The 19,456-nt window shown below is 42.8% G+C and overlaps 1 protein-coding gene across 7 annotated transcripts in view; it reads left to right on the top strand.

The window, feature by feature from the left end:
• Positions 1-19,456, top strand: part of LOC121276196 (retinoic acid receptor beta-like) — a 290,694-nt gene that overhangs the window by 93,832 nt on the left and 177,406 nt on the right. For 6 of the 7 annotated variants that reach the window (XM_041184326.1, XM_041184324.1, XM_041184327.1 and 3 more), the window contains one exon: positions 1,379-1,520. In XM_041184326.1, the coding sequence (XP_041040260.1) occupies positions 1,379-1,520 (142 nt within the window). Of the gene's footprint in view, positions 1-1,213; positions 1,266-1,378; positions 1,521-19,456 lie in introns of those variants that run through there. The other variant, XM_041184329.1, reaches the window with a different exon arrangement.

Below are 19,456 nucleotides of genomic sequence, written 5' to 3'. Positions count from 1 at the left end.
TAGCTTAATGTGGAACCAGGAGAAGCAGAGATGCTCCCCTTGGTTATCAAAGGGCTACTGCAGCCTATTGCCAGCCAGCACTTGCATCCCTCCCTTTCATTCCTCACCCCACCCCCGCCAGCACTGACCTGTAGACCGCTGGTATGGTCTGAAAGCCAGGTAATTCAGCACTGAACCAGGCTAATGATTGCCCCAAAGGCTCACTGGTTTCTGAAACCTGAGGAGCAATTTTGGGCAAACCTTGAATCGATTTCTTTGGGCGGATGTGGCAGTAGTGTTGCCCATCCTGCATCCATAATTGAGCACTAACCAATTTCTCCCCCAATGATTCAACTAACTGTACCACACAGGAGCATTATTTCACAAATGCTAACATGCGTTCACTATTAATTAACATGGCCTGACGATTTGTTAACGGACCAAAAATGGAGAGCAGGAGCCAACAGGACATTTTCAGATATACAGCTTGTAACCAGTGTAGTATCACAAGGATCTTGGGCATAAGCTATTTACAATCTATAGCAATAACTTAGATGAGGGGAGTGAGTGCAAAGTATTGAAGTTTGCTGATGATACAAAGTTAGGTGACAAAGTAAGTGTTGAGGAGGACACAAAAAAGCCTGCAAAAGGATTTAGGCAAATTAATTCAGTGGATGAAAACATGGTGGATGGAATTTCATCTGGAGAAGATGAAAGTTATCCACTTGGAAGGAAAAATAGCAAAGCAGAATATTTTTGAACTAGTGAGAGATTGGGAAATGTTGGCATTGAGAAGAACTTGGGTATCCTTGTATTTGAATCACAAAAAGTTAACATGCAGATACAACAAGCAATTAAGAAGCCTTTAAAACAAATGGATTGGAGTATAAAAGTGAAAAAGTCTTACTACAATTGTATACAGAACTTGGAGTACTATGTACAGTTTTAGTCTTGTTACTTAAGGAAGGATATACTAGCCTTGGATGCAGTGCAACCAAGATTCACCAGGCGGTTTCTAGGGATGAGAGGTTTGTCCTATAAAGAGAGAGTAGGCTAGGCCTATACTCCCTGGAAATACTCAGCAGGTCTGGCAGCATCTGTGGAGAGAAAAACAGAGTTAACGTTTCAGGTCTGTGACTTTTCATCCGAACTTTAATGACAGTACTGGAAAGCCAGATTCTAAAGATTAACTACTTCCTCCTCTTCTCCACTGCAGCAAACAGTATGTCAGGATACTCCCTTTTAGATTGATGCAGAAGAAAGAGGATTATTTTTCAGTTGGATCGGTAATGTCTTAATATATGACCTCTATTCATTACAGATAATGTATTCTGCATTGAAAAAGCACCTGCTACAGTGTTCTGGGGAAGCTCTTACATTTCTGTTTTGTTTTTTTCAGGGTTTCTTCCGCAGAAGCATCCAGAAAAATATGGTTTATACTTGTCACAGAGAAAAAAACTGTGTCATCAACAAGGTTACTAGAAATCGTTGCCAGTACTGCCGATTGCAGAAGTGCTTTGAAGTGGGCATGTCTAAAGAGTGTAAGTACACATTTCAGTCTTTATCTTTTTCCATTTTATAGAAAGCCCAGTTTACCCCAAAAATCACCATGTGATGAAAAGCATGCATTAACCACAATGATATTAGAGAATTCTGGAAAAAAGAAGCAGAATCGTTAGGCTAGAAAATAGATTCGCTGACTTATTCCGATTCATTTTCAGAATACCTTCATTGTTGCAGTGGTTCATAGTGCAATAGCTACTTTGGTCACCAAATTCGGCTCCTCACCGCCTAGATTTTTAGCATTAGGAGTGCTGTTTTATCTCCAAACTGGAGCCCAAGGTGCATACAGTCATGCACGTGCGCACGCACACACACATACATACATACGTACACACACACACACACACACAGGCTTCTGTTGGAGTTATCATGGACGCCATTTTGATGAAGCATGCAGGAAGCATCCATCGGGAGTATGCAGAAACGTGAGTGATTGTGCCACACTGTTTTGTTGCCAGCACTGTGCTTTGGAGCTCAACACTGCAGCTAACACCCTCCCTTAAGCGCACATAGCTGAACATATGTTCAATAGCACGAAGCATCCTACCTCTGCCATCCCCCACCTACCCCACCACCAGCACTTTTTAAAAGGATCATCAACTACTTTCATGTTATTTGCTGATTGATTTCTCTTGACTGTTGCAGCAATTGTAGAAGTGTTAGGTGGTTTTAACAGTTGTTTAAAGTTGCTGCAGTCTACAGGAAGTGCAGTGACAAGCGCTGGAGGATGTTGTCCTGATGTCAAGGAATCTGCAGAAACCACGAGCCCAGATAGAGTGCAACAATATATATTTCTCTTGGACTACAGCATGACAGGGAGAATGAGCAGAGGTGACACAAAGCAGGACAAGCTGCTGGAAGAATGTGGAGGAAAAGGAGGAATTAGAGAAGGGACCTCAGCAGGAGGCCATATCCGCCCAGGGTGTTCAAGCAGCAATTCTGACCTGAAACTCAGCAAGGAACAATGTGTCAGACATCCCCACTTAACTGAGATACCCTCACTGAAAACTGCCACCTACTGCAGTCACAACAGCAGCCTCAGAGCAGGGGAAGGACCACATTGCCAATGAGCATGTAGGTGACCCTGACCCTGAACATTTAGGCGTCTGGCTCCTTCCAACCCGGAGCAGCCGATATTTACAACATCCCCTTGTATGTGGTCAGCTGTTTCAGAAGGGAGGTCACTAAGGCTGTCTATTTCAAGAGAGCTGAATGCATTTCATTCTTTCTTACAAAGAAGTAGGCAAAGTGAGCTCATAGCATTGCAAGGATTGCAGGCTTGCCCATGGTGCAAGGTGGCATTGGCTGCACACACATTGTTTTGTGGGTGCCACATGTGAACTTTACCCTATACTGCAACTGAGAGGGATTCCTCTCCCTAGATTCTAGCTTATGTATAACAAAATGCAAAAACCATGCAGGGCAAGCCCAGTATTCTGGCAGCAGTCATAATGTCTTCATTCAGCAACGATCCGCTGTGCCATCTGCATTTGAGCTGCCCATAGAGTGGGACTCCTCCATGCTTCTTGACATTGACAGCAGACTTTCTGACAGGCCTGACAGTATACCAGTCATTTCATTGCCCATACCCATTTCTTTCTTCTGTAAGCAATCCCACTGAAGTCCTCATCGGAGTCCTCTGTACTTGAACTCGTCCACAACCTCACCATTCGGCCAACTGGAACTTATGCTACTCTTGCCCCTGCCCTGAGTTGCCTGAAGGCTACTCATGCCTGGTACAGATCCCACCTCTACGTTATCCTCTAAATTCATGCAGTGTCATATTCTGAGCTGGTGACTGCGAGTGTGAGAGTGAGTGATGGTGTTTCTTCATCAAACTGTCTTCCTTTTGTCCTTTCACCATTGCCTAGCTTAGTTGCACTTCCAAGGGTATCTGAATGGAGAAAGGCACTATAGTCGTGTTGTGGTGAGGGCAGTGGAGGAAGTAAGAGGTGCATGTGTACACTACCTGCAGTTTTTAAATCAGAAGCAATTGTTAGGTGAAAGAGATATGAAATTAAATGGAATGAAATGAAATGAACATCACACCTAGATGTGAAATGTAAGATAACAGCAATAATTTGAACTTACATAGGGTAGAATGTTTGCCCTCGTTGGGTGGGTGGGGCAGGCGGGCCCCGGAGTGGCCGAGAAATGGTCCGCTGCCCGCGAAAGAGCCCCGACTGCGGTCTCGTGCTGGCCAACTAACGGGCAGCCAACGCGAAACACGTGCTGAAACGCTCAGCACTGCCGGGGTGGGGGCGGGAGGAGGGTGAGCACTGAAGTTCACACATGCAAGCAGACGCATTCAGTAAAGCTCCCAGAGGCACAGACTGCCTTAGGGAGCTGAATATTTTTATCAATAAAAATTAAGATTTTTAAAATAATGAAAACATGTCCCCTCAGGTGACTGGACGGTTGAACGGGCAGCGAAAAATTCCATTCAACTATTTGATTAAGGGCCTTAATTGGCCGCTTAATTGTCAGTGGGCGCGCTGCCGACTCCTGCGCACGCTCTCTGACCGAAATATCGCGCGTCATTTTACTTTCCAGTGTGTCGGACGCATGCCCGCCCGCTGAGCAAAAATTTCTGGCCATAGTTCTTCTAACTTAGGAAAATTTAAGCAGGCATTTCGCAGAGGCTTAGAGAAAATAGACACCGAGATTAGAAGGGTTGATCCAAAGCTCGATAAAATATGTGGATTTTAAAAGGGCCCTCAGTGAGGCAGAGTGGTCTGAAATGGGAATTCGAGTGAGTGGGGCCTAGTTGGCTGAAGATATGATCACTAATAGTGGGGCAGCAGGGAGAGATAACACATAAGAAACACAAATCAAAGGAATAGAAATTTCCAGCCTGGAAGCAAGTTGTATGGCTGGGGGCAGGTTACTGTGAAAGCCAGGGAAAGTTAAACACAAGAGAGAGAATTTTAAATTTGAGGCATTAGGAGACTGAAACTAAGTACTTCAGTGATGAGTGCAGCTGATGATTGAGCTGAACTTGGTGCAGAATAAGATATACCAGCAGAATTTTGGATGAGCTGAAATGCTTTAAAGGTTGGAAGATTGGAAAAACTTCCAGGAGAGAATTGGAGTAATTAGAAATAAAAACAGAAAGTGCTGGAAACACTCAGCTGGCCTGGCAGCATCTGTGGAGAGAGAAACAGAGTTAACGTTACAAGTTCAAGTCCGATATGACTCTTCTTCGGAACTACTTCTTCGAGCCATATTGGACTCGAAACGTTAACTCTGTCTCTCTCTGCACAGATATCGCCAGACAAGCAGAGTTTTTCCAGCACTTTCTGTTTTAACTTCAGATTTCCAGCATTGATAGAACTTTGCTTTTATTGGAGCAATTTGGTCTGATGTTGAAGGAATGTATGAAAGCAAATTAACTGAGATGGTTTGAAGGTTAGTGATAGTATTGAATTGGAAGTTGTCAACCTGTGTGAAAGGAAATAATATGCATTGGAAACTCAGTTCAAGATTGGACAAGATACCTTATTAGTGAACAGTGTGGTTCAGCTTGAGGCTGGGGAGAGGGTTGAAGTTGGTAGTGAGGGAGCAGCATTTGTAGCAGTAACCAAAGATAATTCTCACACTCAGACTCCCTATAAGGTCAATGTTACAATTAACATCAAAATTTGCTTCATCCATTTCTGTCTATTTTTGTTAAAAAGTGAGTGCTGATGACCTTATTGGGCAAACTAATATGAAAGAGTAACTGAGATTGACAGAGTAAGGGAATTGAGTTAACATTAAATCAATTCCAAATGGTGCTTCATCATCACCCATAGCTCTCAGTTCAACTTCTTTACAGTGTCCAGCTCAGTAATCCTTTCAGGACATTACTCCCAATGAAGTCATCAGTTTTCAGTAGTTAAGAAAAATTATACTTTTAAAAAAACCAACTGAAGTGGACAGAGCAAAAGAAGAATGGTAATGGTAAACCATTATTTATTGAATTTTGAAAGGAACCGCCATTGGTACAATCACCTAGAAATCATGGTGGTTCTCTCAATCCGCCATCGTAACATCAATGGTAGATTGATGAACCCTAGAGTAACAGTGTAAACAGACATTTATCAGGTGTTTGCAACAATCTGGGTTGAAGTTATAGGAAATAATCAGGAGAATCCCCATGGAAAAATTCTAACCCAATATTTTTTTAGCCAATACAGTGACATAAATCTCATTTTCTTTTTGCAGTGAGATGCCACAATATTGCTAAAAATGAGCCAAACTGACAGTTTAGTTTACAGCACCTATTAATATATCAGTTTCTTTTCAATTACATATGAATATTTAAAAGTGTCATTTATACAAATTAAATATTGCATTTAAATTTTATAGCACACATTTTCAGAATTGATTTCTGTTTTCAAAATTAAAAATAGAAACTTAATCTGTTCACATGGAATTTGCTAAACTCTATTTGACATAATTATATTACCAAATTAGTAATATTGCCATAGTTATTGGAATATGAATTTGAAGGTAATGCTTAATATTACTGCCAGCAAGAATAAAAAATTAAAGATAAGGCCACAGTGTTGTGAATATCTAGTTCATGGTTCATGTGTTCTAGGCTATAGCTTTTAGTTTTAGGAATTTAAACTTAATTGCAGAAAATAGGATAAATGCAATTAAAGCAAGCTTGGAGTCTACTAGACTTAGTTTTAAAAGGTTGGGTCCACGTTACTGTAACAGGTTAACAGCTAGAAAGGTAAGATCATATAACAGGAGGTGGGCTTGCTTAGCTAAAGAGCTGGAGCCTTATGTTTGCAATCCTTTCAAGAATGGCAGTTCAGAGGGATGTTTGTGTTTTGGGAGATAGAGCTAAATTAGTTTTAAAATATTAAACCCATTTACTTCATCAGATCAAAGAAGAAATTGTAAATAAGGAATAATTGGCTTGGGGAATCAGTTTGAGGATGGCCCAGACAGGCTATGTTGTCATGGAGATGGATGGATCATAAGAAGGCTTTCTGGTTTCAATTTATTTAGGCATTTGCTGGGAGAGGTTTTTAGTTGCAGTTTGGACCTCGTGTGGTTTGCAGCTCGCTGAGATGTTAGGTAAACTAAATGACAGTTAAACAAACCTGCACCATAAGCAGAGTTAAACACTAACTTTATCATTGACTACATGGAAGTGTGGGTGAGGCTTAATCTCAGTTTGAATCTTGTGCTGGAACAGAGACTGGAAGGTTGCCTAGTTTGAATCTAATGCCAAATGAAAGTTTTACCTTTGAGAATAGCTGGAGCTCAGGAAAAGTCTCCAGGGGACTGAGCCATAGTTATGGTGGTCCCTGAAAAAGTACTTCACTTTGAGATTGATGTGTCTTAGAAGATAATTCTTGGGGGAAGTAGGAAGTCAACCTGAGTTTTTTTTATTCTTTTAACAGAGTGTGGTCATCGCTGGCTAGGCCAACATTTTTATTGCCCATCCCTAATTGCCCTTGAGAAAGTGGCAATGCACTACCTTCTTAAACCGCTGCAGTCCATGTGGTGTAGGTTAGTGCTGTTAGGGAGGGAGTTCCAGGACTTTGACCCGATGGCAGTGAAGGAACGGCAATATATTTCCAAGTTAAGATGGTGTGTGGTTCGGAGGGCAACTTGAAGGAGGAGGTATTCCCTTGCACCTGCTGCATTTGTCCTTCTGGATAGTAAAGATCACGGGTTTGCAAGGTGCTGTTGAAGGAGTCTTGGTGCGTTGCTGCAGTGCACCTTGTAGATGATGCACACTGCTGCCACTGTGCATTGCTGGTGGAGGGAGTGGATGTTGAAGGTGGTGGATGTGGTGCCAAACCAAGCGGGCTGATTTGTCCTTGATGGTGTCAAGCTTCTTGAGTGTTGTTGGAACTGCACTCAGGCAAGTGCATAACATGCGTAGTTATAAATTGTATTAAGTTAATAGTGCTTGTTTTGGTTTAAGTCTTTAAAGTACAATAAAGCTTGTTTTGTTAAAAAAAGTGAAATTTTGTGCATAGTTCTGTTGGGTAAAACGAGGTATTTGGATTTCTTTTTAAGTGTCAATGGTCCCTATCTGGATCATAACACCTGTGAAATTATAACAAGGAGACAGAGAAACAGTCTGAAAGAAAAAGAGCCAGATAAGAATTAATTGGTAGAGAAAACATTATAGAAAGGGTGGAAAACAGTAAGAAAGGAAAAATGTTGAACCCGTCACAGTAAAGTGAAAATGTTTGTACTCTGAAACTATTAATCTTTTCAGCATTACATACATCGCCAATGTAAGTTGTGCTTTGGGCAACACAGATGCTTGACAAGTTGCAAAGTTGGTGCAAAGGCTTCCAGTGTATTGATTTTATTTAAAAGTAATTTTGTATGTTTGTTTTTCAAACATTTTATTTACTTTGTCATCCTGTTTCTTCAAAAGCTGGCTATTACTATGTTGTAAATATTTTATGTGTGTACTCTTAATATTTTATTTCAAATGTAATGAAAAGTCCATTAAACATTTATAAAGCCATTATACTGAAACCTAGTACAAAAAGTTACATAATCCCTTGAGTATGTCTTTCAAAGCACAAACATGCTTCAGCTCAGGTAACACTGATTTTCTGTAAGTTTCCAAAATACTGAATATTGTGAAATTTAATCAGAGAAAGGCGTATAATTGTAGAGCATTTCTTAATTAATTTTCTCAAAAGCTAATAATATGCAAAAATCTTCGATGCTTGAGGTTAAATGTAGGTTGAAAGTTCAGTCTGAGGGTGGAGAATAATTTCTTAATTCCATTGTGTCAGGATAAGCTGAAATGGTAATTTTTTTTTCAGACATCAGTGTTCATGCTGAGCTCAACCTTTGGTGCTCTAGGGAATAAAATCTATAGACTTAAAAGCTACGGTTTCCACTATTATAAATTCTGTTCCATGGTTCCAAATACATCACATTAAATACAAGCGCTGGATGAAAATAGAATCCATAGCAGAAGTTTGGTGGAAATGTATAATGAATTGTATACTTTTCCTTAACTGCTAAATCTATTATATTTTCTCAGTCAGTAATGTAATGGAGAACATGTATGCACTTAAGCTGTTTTGGTCTGTTATGTGACAGCTTTAATGGAGTTATTTAGACATGCCAGCAATGCAAGGAAAATATGACCGACTTTCCTCAACTGCATAACAGCAAATAAATTGTTGCTAATCTGGAAGAGAAGAAACTTCTCCTCCCGTCCATGTAGACCATTTAGCTTACAAGTAAATTTTGATGGCATTGAACCTGCTACTGTAATGTGTTCTAATCATCTTTATAACCTCTTTTGGCTTTGACACTTCATTGTTATAATTTGATTTTATTCACATTTCTTTCTCCAGTTTAAACATACTATACTTGGATAGGCTTAGTAGCATTGATTAAAGTCTTCTTCCAATGATACATCTGATGTGAAGTATATTTTACTATATTAAAAGTGCTTTATAAATGAAAACTGTCTTGTTGGCAGTAGCTAGTTTTTAAAGCTGTGCATCCTGTCTGTGTTTTCATGCAGGAGAAACAATTGCAAACAATTAGTGTTTTGAGAACTTATTCCACTTGCTCTTGGTTGAAAATCAGCATTGACTGGACCCATCGTTACAAAATTAAAGATGTTTTTCAGATCAGAAGGCCCATTTTGCTTGATCCAGCCAGAAAGACCCTAAGATCCTTCTACAGTGTATTCAATTTCAACACCATTCCTACTCCTAGAAAGCAGTACTGTCAGATTCTCCCCTCTACCCTTCCTCACTTCCCTTTAGCCACTTTCCATCCCCTTCAGCACTACACTTCCCTGCGTCCTGCTATTTGAACTAATACTAACTGCTACACACTGAGAATAGGCATTCCCACAAGAGTAAGAGTTCTAGTGAATGGCCACTGCAAGTATGCAGATCAACAGTGCACAATGCTTAATGCTCCAGCCTATTCTCCCCCTTAACCTCACATAATTGAACATGCATTCAGCAGCAGGAACAACCCCTACCAGTCCTATTTAAAGGAATTATCAACCTCTCTCAACTGAGTTACTGATTGATTTCTTCTGGCTGTTGCTTCGATTCTACAACTATTTTGTGCTTTCTATAATTGTTTCAAGTTGCAGAAGTCTATCACTACTGAAAACTGCATTGTGATTTCAAAACTTTTGCACAAAACAGTTCTTCCCAGAAATGGGTGCTCAAATGGGCATTACACTTCGAATACAGAATGACTTGGAGAATGAACAGAGGCCACGTGGAGCAGGACAACTGTTGGTAGAAGGAGGAGGAGTTGGAGAAGGGCTTTCAGCAGGAGACCATATCCACCCAGGGAGCAATCTTCCTACCTAAACCTTAGCGAGGAGCAGAGTGTACAATGTCTACGTTTCAATTAGAACACCCTAACAGAAATCTGTCACCTGCTGCAGCCACAACTGCAAGCTCAGACGAGGGCAAGGACTACATTGCCAATGGCTGTGAAGGTGAACATTGAATGAGATTTTATGCATTGGAATCCTTCTAGACTAAAGCTGGAGATATTTGCAAAATCTCCCAGTTTGCTATCCACTGCTGCATGAGGGGTGGTGGTAGGGGGGTTTGGGGGTGGGGTGGGGGTGTTTGTGGGGGGTGGGTTTGGGGGTTGGGTGGGGGGGTGTTGGGGAGAATCACTGAGGCTCTATTATTGAGAGTTAACTACATGTTGTCCTCTCCTGCCAAAGGGAGACAGGTGGAGTGAACATGTGGCTTTGCTAGGATTACAGGCTTCCCCATGGGGCAGGGTGCCATTGACTATATATATATTGCTTTGCGAGCACCACATATCATCTCTGCACTGTATAGAAAATGAAAAGGATTACACTCCTTCAGCGGGGCTAGCATGTGTGTGGCAAGAGAATTGTGGAGGTCAGTGCCTAGTATCCTGACAGCAGTCATCATGCCTTCATTCTGTGGCAGTCCACTGTGCCAACTGCATTTGAACCTCCAAAGCAATCAATGATTGGCTGTTTGGCAACAAGGTCTATCAACTGACCACATGGCTGATGACTCCAGTGCAACCCATGCATGCATATATCAAAAGCCAATCTTCCACACGAAATGTAATGGAGCAGACCATTGAAGAGCTGCTTCCACTGCCTGAACTGCTCTGGAGGATCCTTGCAGGACTTAGCAAAGCAGGCATCAAGCTTCAATATGATCTACTGCATGCTACACAAACTCCCCGTCAAGAAGGAATAGCCCCAGCCACCAGCTATAGAGTGACCAGCTTAGGGGCAGGAACATGAAGAGGAGAAGGATGAAGAGGGAGAGATGAGGCAATCAACAACACAAAAATAAAAATCATCACAAAATAAACATTCCAGACCGAAATTATTAATCAATACATTTCATGTTGCACTCAAAATCGAGTATTCACCCTTGTGCAGTGCCTGTCTTCCATTGCCTTTGCCTGACTTAGTGCTCCTAAGCAGTGCGACCCTATTATTGCAGCATGGCTGGTATAACACTGCTGAATTTCACTGGAGGAGACTGAAGATGGCCTTGGAGGAAGACTTTGGGCAGCTCTGGGCTGAGATGGCCTTGCTTCAGACTGTTCCATCTCAGCATGAACAGTAGCATGGACTGACAGACAACAGCAAGGGCCCTGTTGAAGAGGCAGAGTTGGGAGGACAAATGCTGTCATCCTGACTGAGTACAAGAGGTTCAGGGTCCTAATGCTACTGTCACTCCCCACAGGGCGGTGCCTCAGCAATTCGAGTGATCTGTAGGAGCTCAGGTTGCTGGACTGCTATGAGACCCTGAAGCACCTTTTCACTTTGTTATCTAGAGCCATGATGACAGCAAACTGACCTTGCATGATCTCAGCCTCAGCTTCCACTGCAGCACTCAGACTTCTGGCGGTATCTGTTTTTGCTGCAGTGGAAGCTGAGAGAACAGCCATTAGCAATTGCATCCTGGTTAAGTCGACAGGTGTGCTTATGGAGTTAACCATCACTTTCACATTGGAAAAGGTGCTCTTCAAGCTCTGCAGAAAACCCTGTAGCAGATTGGTACAGGATTCCTCTTTGACTATGGCTGCATACTTTCTGGCAGGCTTCCCAATGCACCAAGCATTTTGTTACATACACTTATCAGACCCCTTCTGTACACTGCCCGATCAAAGTGCGACCTGAGTCCTGCAGAACTCGTGTGCAACCTTGCCCTCCGGTGGGTTGACATCCATGCTATCCCCTACTTGACTGCCAACCACTCGTGCCCAGTGTCTCACCATTTGCTTATCCTGCCTCTGTCCTCAAAATTTTGTGCAGTGTCAGTATCTGAGCCAGTGGCTGAGAGTGTGAAATTAAGTGACAGTGTTATGTCTTTATCATCCCCCACTTCTTGTTGATCCTCTACTATCTTGTCAGATTGTACTTCTTAGGTATCTGAAAGAGGAGAGGCACAAGGGTAAGACTGTGGTGTAGAAGGGAAAGGAGGGAAGTGAGAGCTGTGTGCTTGTGCCCTCTGCAGCTTGTAAATCAGAAGAAATTGTGGGATGATGGGGAGGTGGTATGTGAGAAATAGGATTCAGTATGAAGACACTACCATCTCCAATAGTTTATGCCCCTCCTCTGGCCATGGCCTTAACAATCGACATCTCCATAATGGCAGAAACAATCCCCTCTATCGGAGTGAGGACAGTGTGCCTGTCCCCCTATGGTTATGCACCACGTTGTCCTTCAAGAGAGAGGGATGTGACAATTCTTTTTTTAATTTATTCATGGAATGCATGTATCACTGGCTAGGTTAGTATTGATTACCTATCACTAATTGCCCTTGAGAAGATGGTGGTGAGCTGTCTTCTTGAACCACTGCAGTCTATGTAGTGTCGGTACACCCACAGTGCTGTTAGGAAGGGAGTTCCAGGATTTTGACTCAGCAACAGTGGAGGAATGGCAATATATTTCCAAGTCGGGATGGTGAGTGACTTGGAAAGGAACTTCCAGGAGGTGGTGTTTCCATCTATCTGCTGCCCTTGTCCTTCTAAATGGTAGTGGTTGTGGGTTTGGAAGCTGCTGTCTAAAGAGGCTTGGTGAGTTCCTGTGCTGCATCTTGTAAATGGTACACACTGCTGCCACTCTGCACTGATGATGGAGGGAGTGGGTGTTTGTGAATATGGTGCCAATCAAGCGCTCTACTTTGTCTTGGATGATGTCAAGCTTCTTGAGTGTTGTTGGAACTGCACTCATCCAGGCTAGTGGAGAGCATTCCATCACACTCCTGACTTGTGCCTTGTAGATGGTGGACAGACTCTGGGGAGTCAGGAAGTGAGTTACTCACCACTGGATTTCTAGCCTTTGAGTTGCTCTTGTAGCCACAGTATTTATATGGCTAGTCCAGTTCAGTTTCTGGTTAATGGTAACCCCCAGGATGTTGATAGTGGGGGATTCAGTGATGGCAATGCCAATGAATGTCAAGGGGAGATGGTTAGATTTTCTCTTGATGGAGATGGTCATTGCCTGGCACTTGTGTGGCATGAATGTTACTTGCTACTTTTCAGCCCAAGCCTGGATATTCTCCAGGTCTTGCTGTATTTGGACATGGATTGCCTCAGTATCTGAGGAGTCACAAATGGTGCTGAACATTGTGCAATCATCAGCAAACATCTATACTTCAGACCTTATGATGGAAGGAAGGTCATTAATGAAGCAACTGAAGATGGTTGGGTGGTGATGTGTTTGGCTGATGTGACTGTCATAGCTGAATAGTTGCCAATGTGTGCAGGCTGCAAAGTGTTGTTGTGAGGCTTGCGGAAATGCTAAGAGTGTGAGTGTCCAGTGAAGCTGATGAATGTTAGGTATGATTGATGATAGAGATTATTGGTAGGTAAGTGATGGGGTGTGGTGAATTCAGAGTCTGAGGCTAGTGGGACATGGCATTTGAAGGTGCATTCACTGATGACAATAACTCATATTCGTATAATAACTTTAACATAATAACATGTCCCAAGGTGCTTCACAAGAACATTGTAAATGACAATTTGACATCTGAGCCACAGGGAGACTTTAGGGCAGATCTTCAAAAGATTGCTTAAAGAGGTAGGTTTAGGGAGCACTTTAAAGGAGGAAAGATAGAGGTAGAGGTTTAGTGAGGGAATCCCAGAGCTTAGGACCTTGGTAGCTGAAGGCATGGCTGCCAAAAATGGCGCGATTAAAATTGTGGATGTTCAAGAAGCCGGAATTAGAGGAATGCAGATATCTCAGCAGGTTGTGAGGCTGGAGGAGATTACAGAGATTGGGAGGGCTGAGGCCATGGCGAGATTTGAGAACAAACATGAGCATTTTTAAATCAAAGCGGTATCTAATCTGAAGCCAGTATAGATTCACAAGCACAGGGGTGATAGGTGAGCAGGATTCTGTGCAAGTTTGGCCACCAGCAGCAGAGTTTTAGATGACCAGTTTATGGAGGGTAGAATGTGGGAGCCAGGCAGGAGTGTGTTGAAATGGTCAGGTCTGGAGCTAACAAAGGCAAGGATGAGGGCTTCAGCAGCAGATTAGCTGAGGCAGGGATAAAGTCAAGCAATGTTATGGGGGAAGAAATTGGCATGGATATGAGGCTGCATATATAATGTTGCCTGCTTATGTAAGGTAATTGAATTCCTTTCAACATCAACACTGCATTGAGGTGCTTAGGGCTTGACTCCATGGCTGTTTGCACCCACTACCTCCTGAGCATTTGCCTGGAGGGCCTCCTGGCCCCCTGCGGATATCGAAGATATTTCCTTTGTTTTATCTTTTCCACGAGGCCATCCAGTGCAAAAACCTTGTGGCCCACTTTCTCCAATGTTTTTTACATAATATTTCCTAGTTCAGGTTCAGCTGACAAAGGAGTTGGAGCAAATTAAAACAGAAAATGCTGGAAAAACTCAGCAGGTCTGGCAGCATCTGTGGAGAGAGAAACAGATAATGTTTCGAGTCCGAATGACTCTTCGTCAGAGCTAAAGAGGACTTGGAGACCTGCCCCAGCCATGATGTAGCTCCCATTTAAGAGGTGAAGACTAGCTTTAACTGATGCTGGCCCCTTGCTCAGGTGCCCAGCCAGTCAACAGCTGGTTAGCACTAGCTGGATACTGCTGACATTTAAAACAGCAGGTAGTATGGAATTCAAATGCAGCCAGCAGGCAAGTACTAATTGCTCATTGTGATCCTGGCACTAATTCCACACCTCCTATGAGTCGAGTAATAAAAAAAAAATACAAGAAAAATATGAAAGACTGTCCAGAAAAGGCCTTACATTTCTAGTTAAGCAAGGTGATCAAACTGATAGTTCACCTGGTTAAAATAGTTATTAGCTATTTCATACAGTGCAAGAAGATTTCAGGCGCAATCCCTTGACTGTACATAGTTAGCTGATCTCAGCAGGGACAGCAGTAAGGATTAAACAATAGGCCTCAGTGACTCAGGTTTTGGGTTAGGGTTCTTGCTCCTAATCACCATCCAGTGACTCCTGTTGGAAGTGCTTATGAGATGGATAATGGGTGAAGATGGGATCAGAGTCAGCTACAAGGCCTCTATGCTTAGTTAGTCTGTGAACATTCACTGCCTAAGGTCATGAGCAAAGAATGGCCAAGTGATGGTGGAGGGTTCCTAAAGGCATGTAACCTAGGAGTCAATGTTTTTAGGAGAGGAGGAGGAGGAAGACAGCAGAAAAAATATGGTAGAAAAGGAAGAAAAAGAGAGAAGCAAGCCAACGATATAGTTTGACCTGCATTTGAACCATTTCTAGGAATGCATCATGAGTTAGGGGCCAGGATTTTACGGCCCTGCTGCGGCTTGTCTCCCCCTGGTGGATGCGGCAAGCCACTTAAATCTCCATTGAATTCGGTGGGACCGTAATATCCCACTGGACAGGAGGGACCGTAAAGCCCTGGCCAGGGTCTTAACTGACCCATGGAAGTGTCCCCTGCACTACCAAAGTACATCGCTCACTCTCAGATCAAAGTTCTTCCTGTCCTTGAGAGTATGAATACTGAAGAAGATTTCTTTCTCCAGTAAAGCAACTTTAATGGAGTCATTAGGTGACAAGCTGCCGCATCATCCTTGGACCTGAGAATATCTTTTCCTTGCTTCAAAAATCCAACCAAAACTTCAGCTCCAAATTAAGCAGCCTTAAAAGTAAAGTTTCCACTGATATGTTGGCTCCTTTCTCTCTTGGTGTGTGTCAACATCAACCAACAATGTATTAACCCCCACCCCAGTGAGATTCACTCCTTTCCAAGGTGATCCATTGAATGCCAAATTAGATACTCTGGAAGATTTGAACTAATGACTGTGGTCATAAAATACTTACAATTCTATATGGCACCACTAGCTGACTGTTCCGTTATTACTTGAGGTTTTGACAGAAACACAAAGATCAGCTTTGGCTCAGATGTTAGCACTGGTGTAGTTTAATATCAGATATTGATTTAAATCTTTGGTCCAAGCCCTTACGACTTCAAGCATGACTCACTTGTGGTGAGTAAATGTTGCAATTCCTAGTGGGAAAAATGGAATTTCCTCCACTATAAGTAATTTGTTCCCCTAATAAATGGAGGAGAGGAAGGACAAAGGGGTAGAAGAATGTGGGCAGAATCTAGTGAAGCAGGGAACAAGGCGAGCGGGGGCACTTAACTGTGTGGGAGGCGCATTGCCAGCATCCCGATGGTGGGATGAAAGTTGGGAAGTAAATTGGCAATGGATTAAAGGCAGATTGTGGTTCCATACAGCAAGTGGTGCATTAGCATGTTATGTAAGCTCATTATAACACATGGTCATTAGATTCAAGTGTACCTTTACAATTAAGTGGCAGCAAATAAGAAACATGTGCGTTCAGATTTATTGCTGGTTAAAGATGATGATCAGCAGGCAAGGTAGTCTTCCTAGTGGATTTGGAGTGAGCCGGAGCTGCTTTTCTTGTATGGGGAACTTCGTTGAACTAGGGAAGAGGAAGCTGAGCTTCTGCATTTAGCTCAAGTGGCATTTGGCCAGGGAGATCGGGACATGGCTGTCTGAAGGAGGGAGGGTGGCAGTTGTCCACGGAGGTCGGAGCATGGTTGGCCGAGGGAGGGAGGGTGGCTGCTCTCCAGGGAGGTCGGAGCATGGTTGTCCAAGGGAGCAAGGGCCGCTGCTCTCCAGGGAGGTCGGGACATGGTTGTCCAAGGGAGCAAGGGTGGCTGCTCTCCAGGGAGGTCGGGACATGACTGTCCGAGGGAGGGAGGGTGGCTGCTCTCCAAGGATATCAAGGCAGAGCTGTCCAAGGGAGGGAGAGTGGCTGCTCTCCAAGATGTCGGGGCATGGCTATGCGAGGGAGGGAGTTCAGGTCATGGTGGCCCTACAAAGGGTTGTGGGGGACAGAGGGAGGGAGCTGGAGGTCAATATCTGCTGAAGACAGCTCAAGCATGATAGAGGGGAGATCAAATGCGATTGAAGGCAGGTTAATGGTGAGTTGGGAGAGTTGTGGGCAACTGTAGGCAGGTCAAGAGTGATAGAGGGAGAGTCGAAGATGACGGTTGGCAGATCGGGTGATGGGTGGTGGGGCAGCTCTAGGTTGACAGTTGATCAAGGGTGATGGTGGGTGGCTTGAGCATCACAGAAGGCAGGGCTAGGCTGATGGACTGAGGGTCAAGGGTGAAGAAGGGGAGGTCAAAGATGAGAGAGGGCGCAGGGAGATGGCTTGCAGCTCCGGGGCTCCAGGTGCGGTACGTCGGGAGCTGGTGGCAGCAGTTCACGTTCAAAATACTTCTCTCAGACAGGCAGAATTATGCTGTTGGCTTGCAGAGAGTGGATGCCTATGCGGACTCCTTTTAAATATGGCATCTGGAAGTTCCGACCACCATGCAGTAACAGCGAGTCGGTGTATCAGTTGACCTTTGAAGCCCCCAAAAATTGTTCCAAAAATGGAGTTTGACTTACACGCCGAGCATAAAATATAAACTGTTAGTGTGGGTGTTGGTGGTTGCCATTTTGAATTGTGGAAAAAAACACCAGAATTCATATTAAATTCATGTGCATGGTTATTGAATAAAGTAATTGTGCAAATATGCCTTTAACCTCAATGGAAGTGATTTAAAGCCATTAAATTGTCTTCTATGAGAATGGAGTTTTTTTTCATATTTTTGGGAACATTCTGTTATTCTGTAAAGAAGGTTGTGTGTGTTTGTGTGTGTGATCTAATTAAGCTGGGCAAGAGATTGATAGGAGCCAGGTTGTCTTGGGGGTTTGAAACATGAAAAGGATAGAGATGTTAAGTTTGAGGTACAAGTAAATAGGTTAGATATAACATTTGCATTTTTAGATAAGTTGAGAGTTTGAATATCACAGGTAAAAAGAAACATGTTTGCATCTTGCTGGAATTCCATAGCTAAATAGTAGTGGAGATATTATATTTTATTAACCCGAAAGCAAGGACTAGATAGAGACATAAAAGATTTATATTTGGAATGATTTGAGTTTCAAAGAGGTGTGAGAACAGTGGAACTGGAGATGAAAGGGGGAAAAAGGTTTTTTCAAAGTTTCCGTTGAGCTTGAGATAGCTGGAACAGTTTAGCAATAGCTGGTGCTCTGGTCTGGGAGAAGATGCCGATTGAATCAACCATCCAGTCAAGCCAGAAAAGCCTTGGGCTGCAACAAGCAGTTTTATTCTGAAATAGGTTCCACTGCAGAGTGGAAGAGGGTATAGGTCATATGGTATGCCTTTAATAATGCTATAGCAGTTTGCCTTGTGTAATATTATTGGATTTCATAGTTAGACATCTATAAGGGAGTTAGAAACAAAAAACTGCGGATGCCGGAAATCCAAAACAAAGACAGAATTACCTGGAAAAACTCAGGAGGTCTGGTAGCATCGGCGGAGAAGAAAAGAGTTGATGTTTCGAGTCCTCAAGATCCATCCACAGAACTGCAAAGGAGTCTATAAGGGATCTATAAGGGAGTGTTGCCTGGAAGATGTTTACTTGTGGGTTTGACCAAGTAGAAAGTTTTTCTTTGGGAATGTTTTGTAAGACTAACCTTAATTATGTAACTGTAACCTTGTGTACTTAAGTTTTCTTTTATTCTTGTTAATAAAACTTTTACTTTTAATTTTCAAAATCCCAAAGGTGTTACTGGACCTCTTACTGCTGAGATTGTTACTTCATCTTCTCGTTTTCAGAATGAAAATAAAACGGTTGTGGCCTGTAAGCCAAGTTTCCTTCTGGGATTTGGTTTGCGCAACAATTAACACCGGCTGTGGACATAACACTTCAGCATCCAATGCAAGAGTTAATAGAATTCATTCTGAGTCACTTTGGCTATGGCATCTTTGTAAGGGTGCCACCCTGGATCTGGATTCAAAATCATCCCCCCCACAACAAATCATCTTCCTCTCCATCCATTGGATTGGATATTCTACATTTTTTGAACAATCTGATGACACTTTGTACACTAATAGCATACCACGATTTGATAACGAAACCACACAAAATATAAAGCGTGGCAGCATGCTTAGTGAGGGTTTCTCTCTGTCAACCATCCACCTATTCTCATTTCTCTTCATTGTTCGCCACACAGGATCTGCTCTGTGCGGGTGCATCTTAAACTCCTATACATCTTTGCAACATAGCCCGTATTGCCTGCTTGATCCCTTGGGCCCAGTTATAAAGTAAGTAAAGCATACATTTATTGGTGAAAAACTGAGACTAACTTGTAGTGCAAGTACAGCATTTTGTAGCTGAAAAGAGGAGGTGGGCACAGGTTGACTAACATGCCGAGAATATACGAAAACACAATTTTTGGGGCTGCAGAAAGGGACCAACTTATGCTAATACCACTACCATCAACACCCCTTTGTCCTTTTGTTTATGACATCTGGTTTGAGGACTCTGGGTCTATACTCGATGGAGTTTAGAAGGATGAGGGGGGACCTGATTGAAACTTGCAGAA

Source organism: Carcharodon carcharias, chromosome 3, assembly GCF_017639515.1.
Source record: "Carcharodon carcharias isolate sCarCar2 chromosome 3, sCarCar2.pri, whole genome shotgun sequence".
In the NCBI taxonomy this organism is placed as follows: domain Eukaryota; kingdom Metazoa; phylum Chordata; class Chondrichthyes; order Lamniformes; family Lamnidae; genus Carcharodon; species Carcharodon carcharias.
Note: the sequence above shows the minus strand (reverse complement) of the source record. Positions and strands in the feature narration are given on the sequence as shown.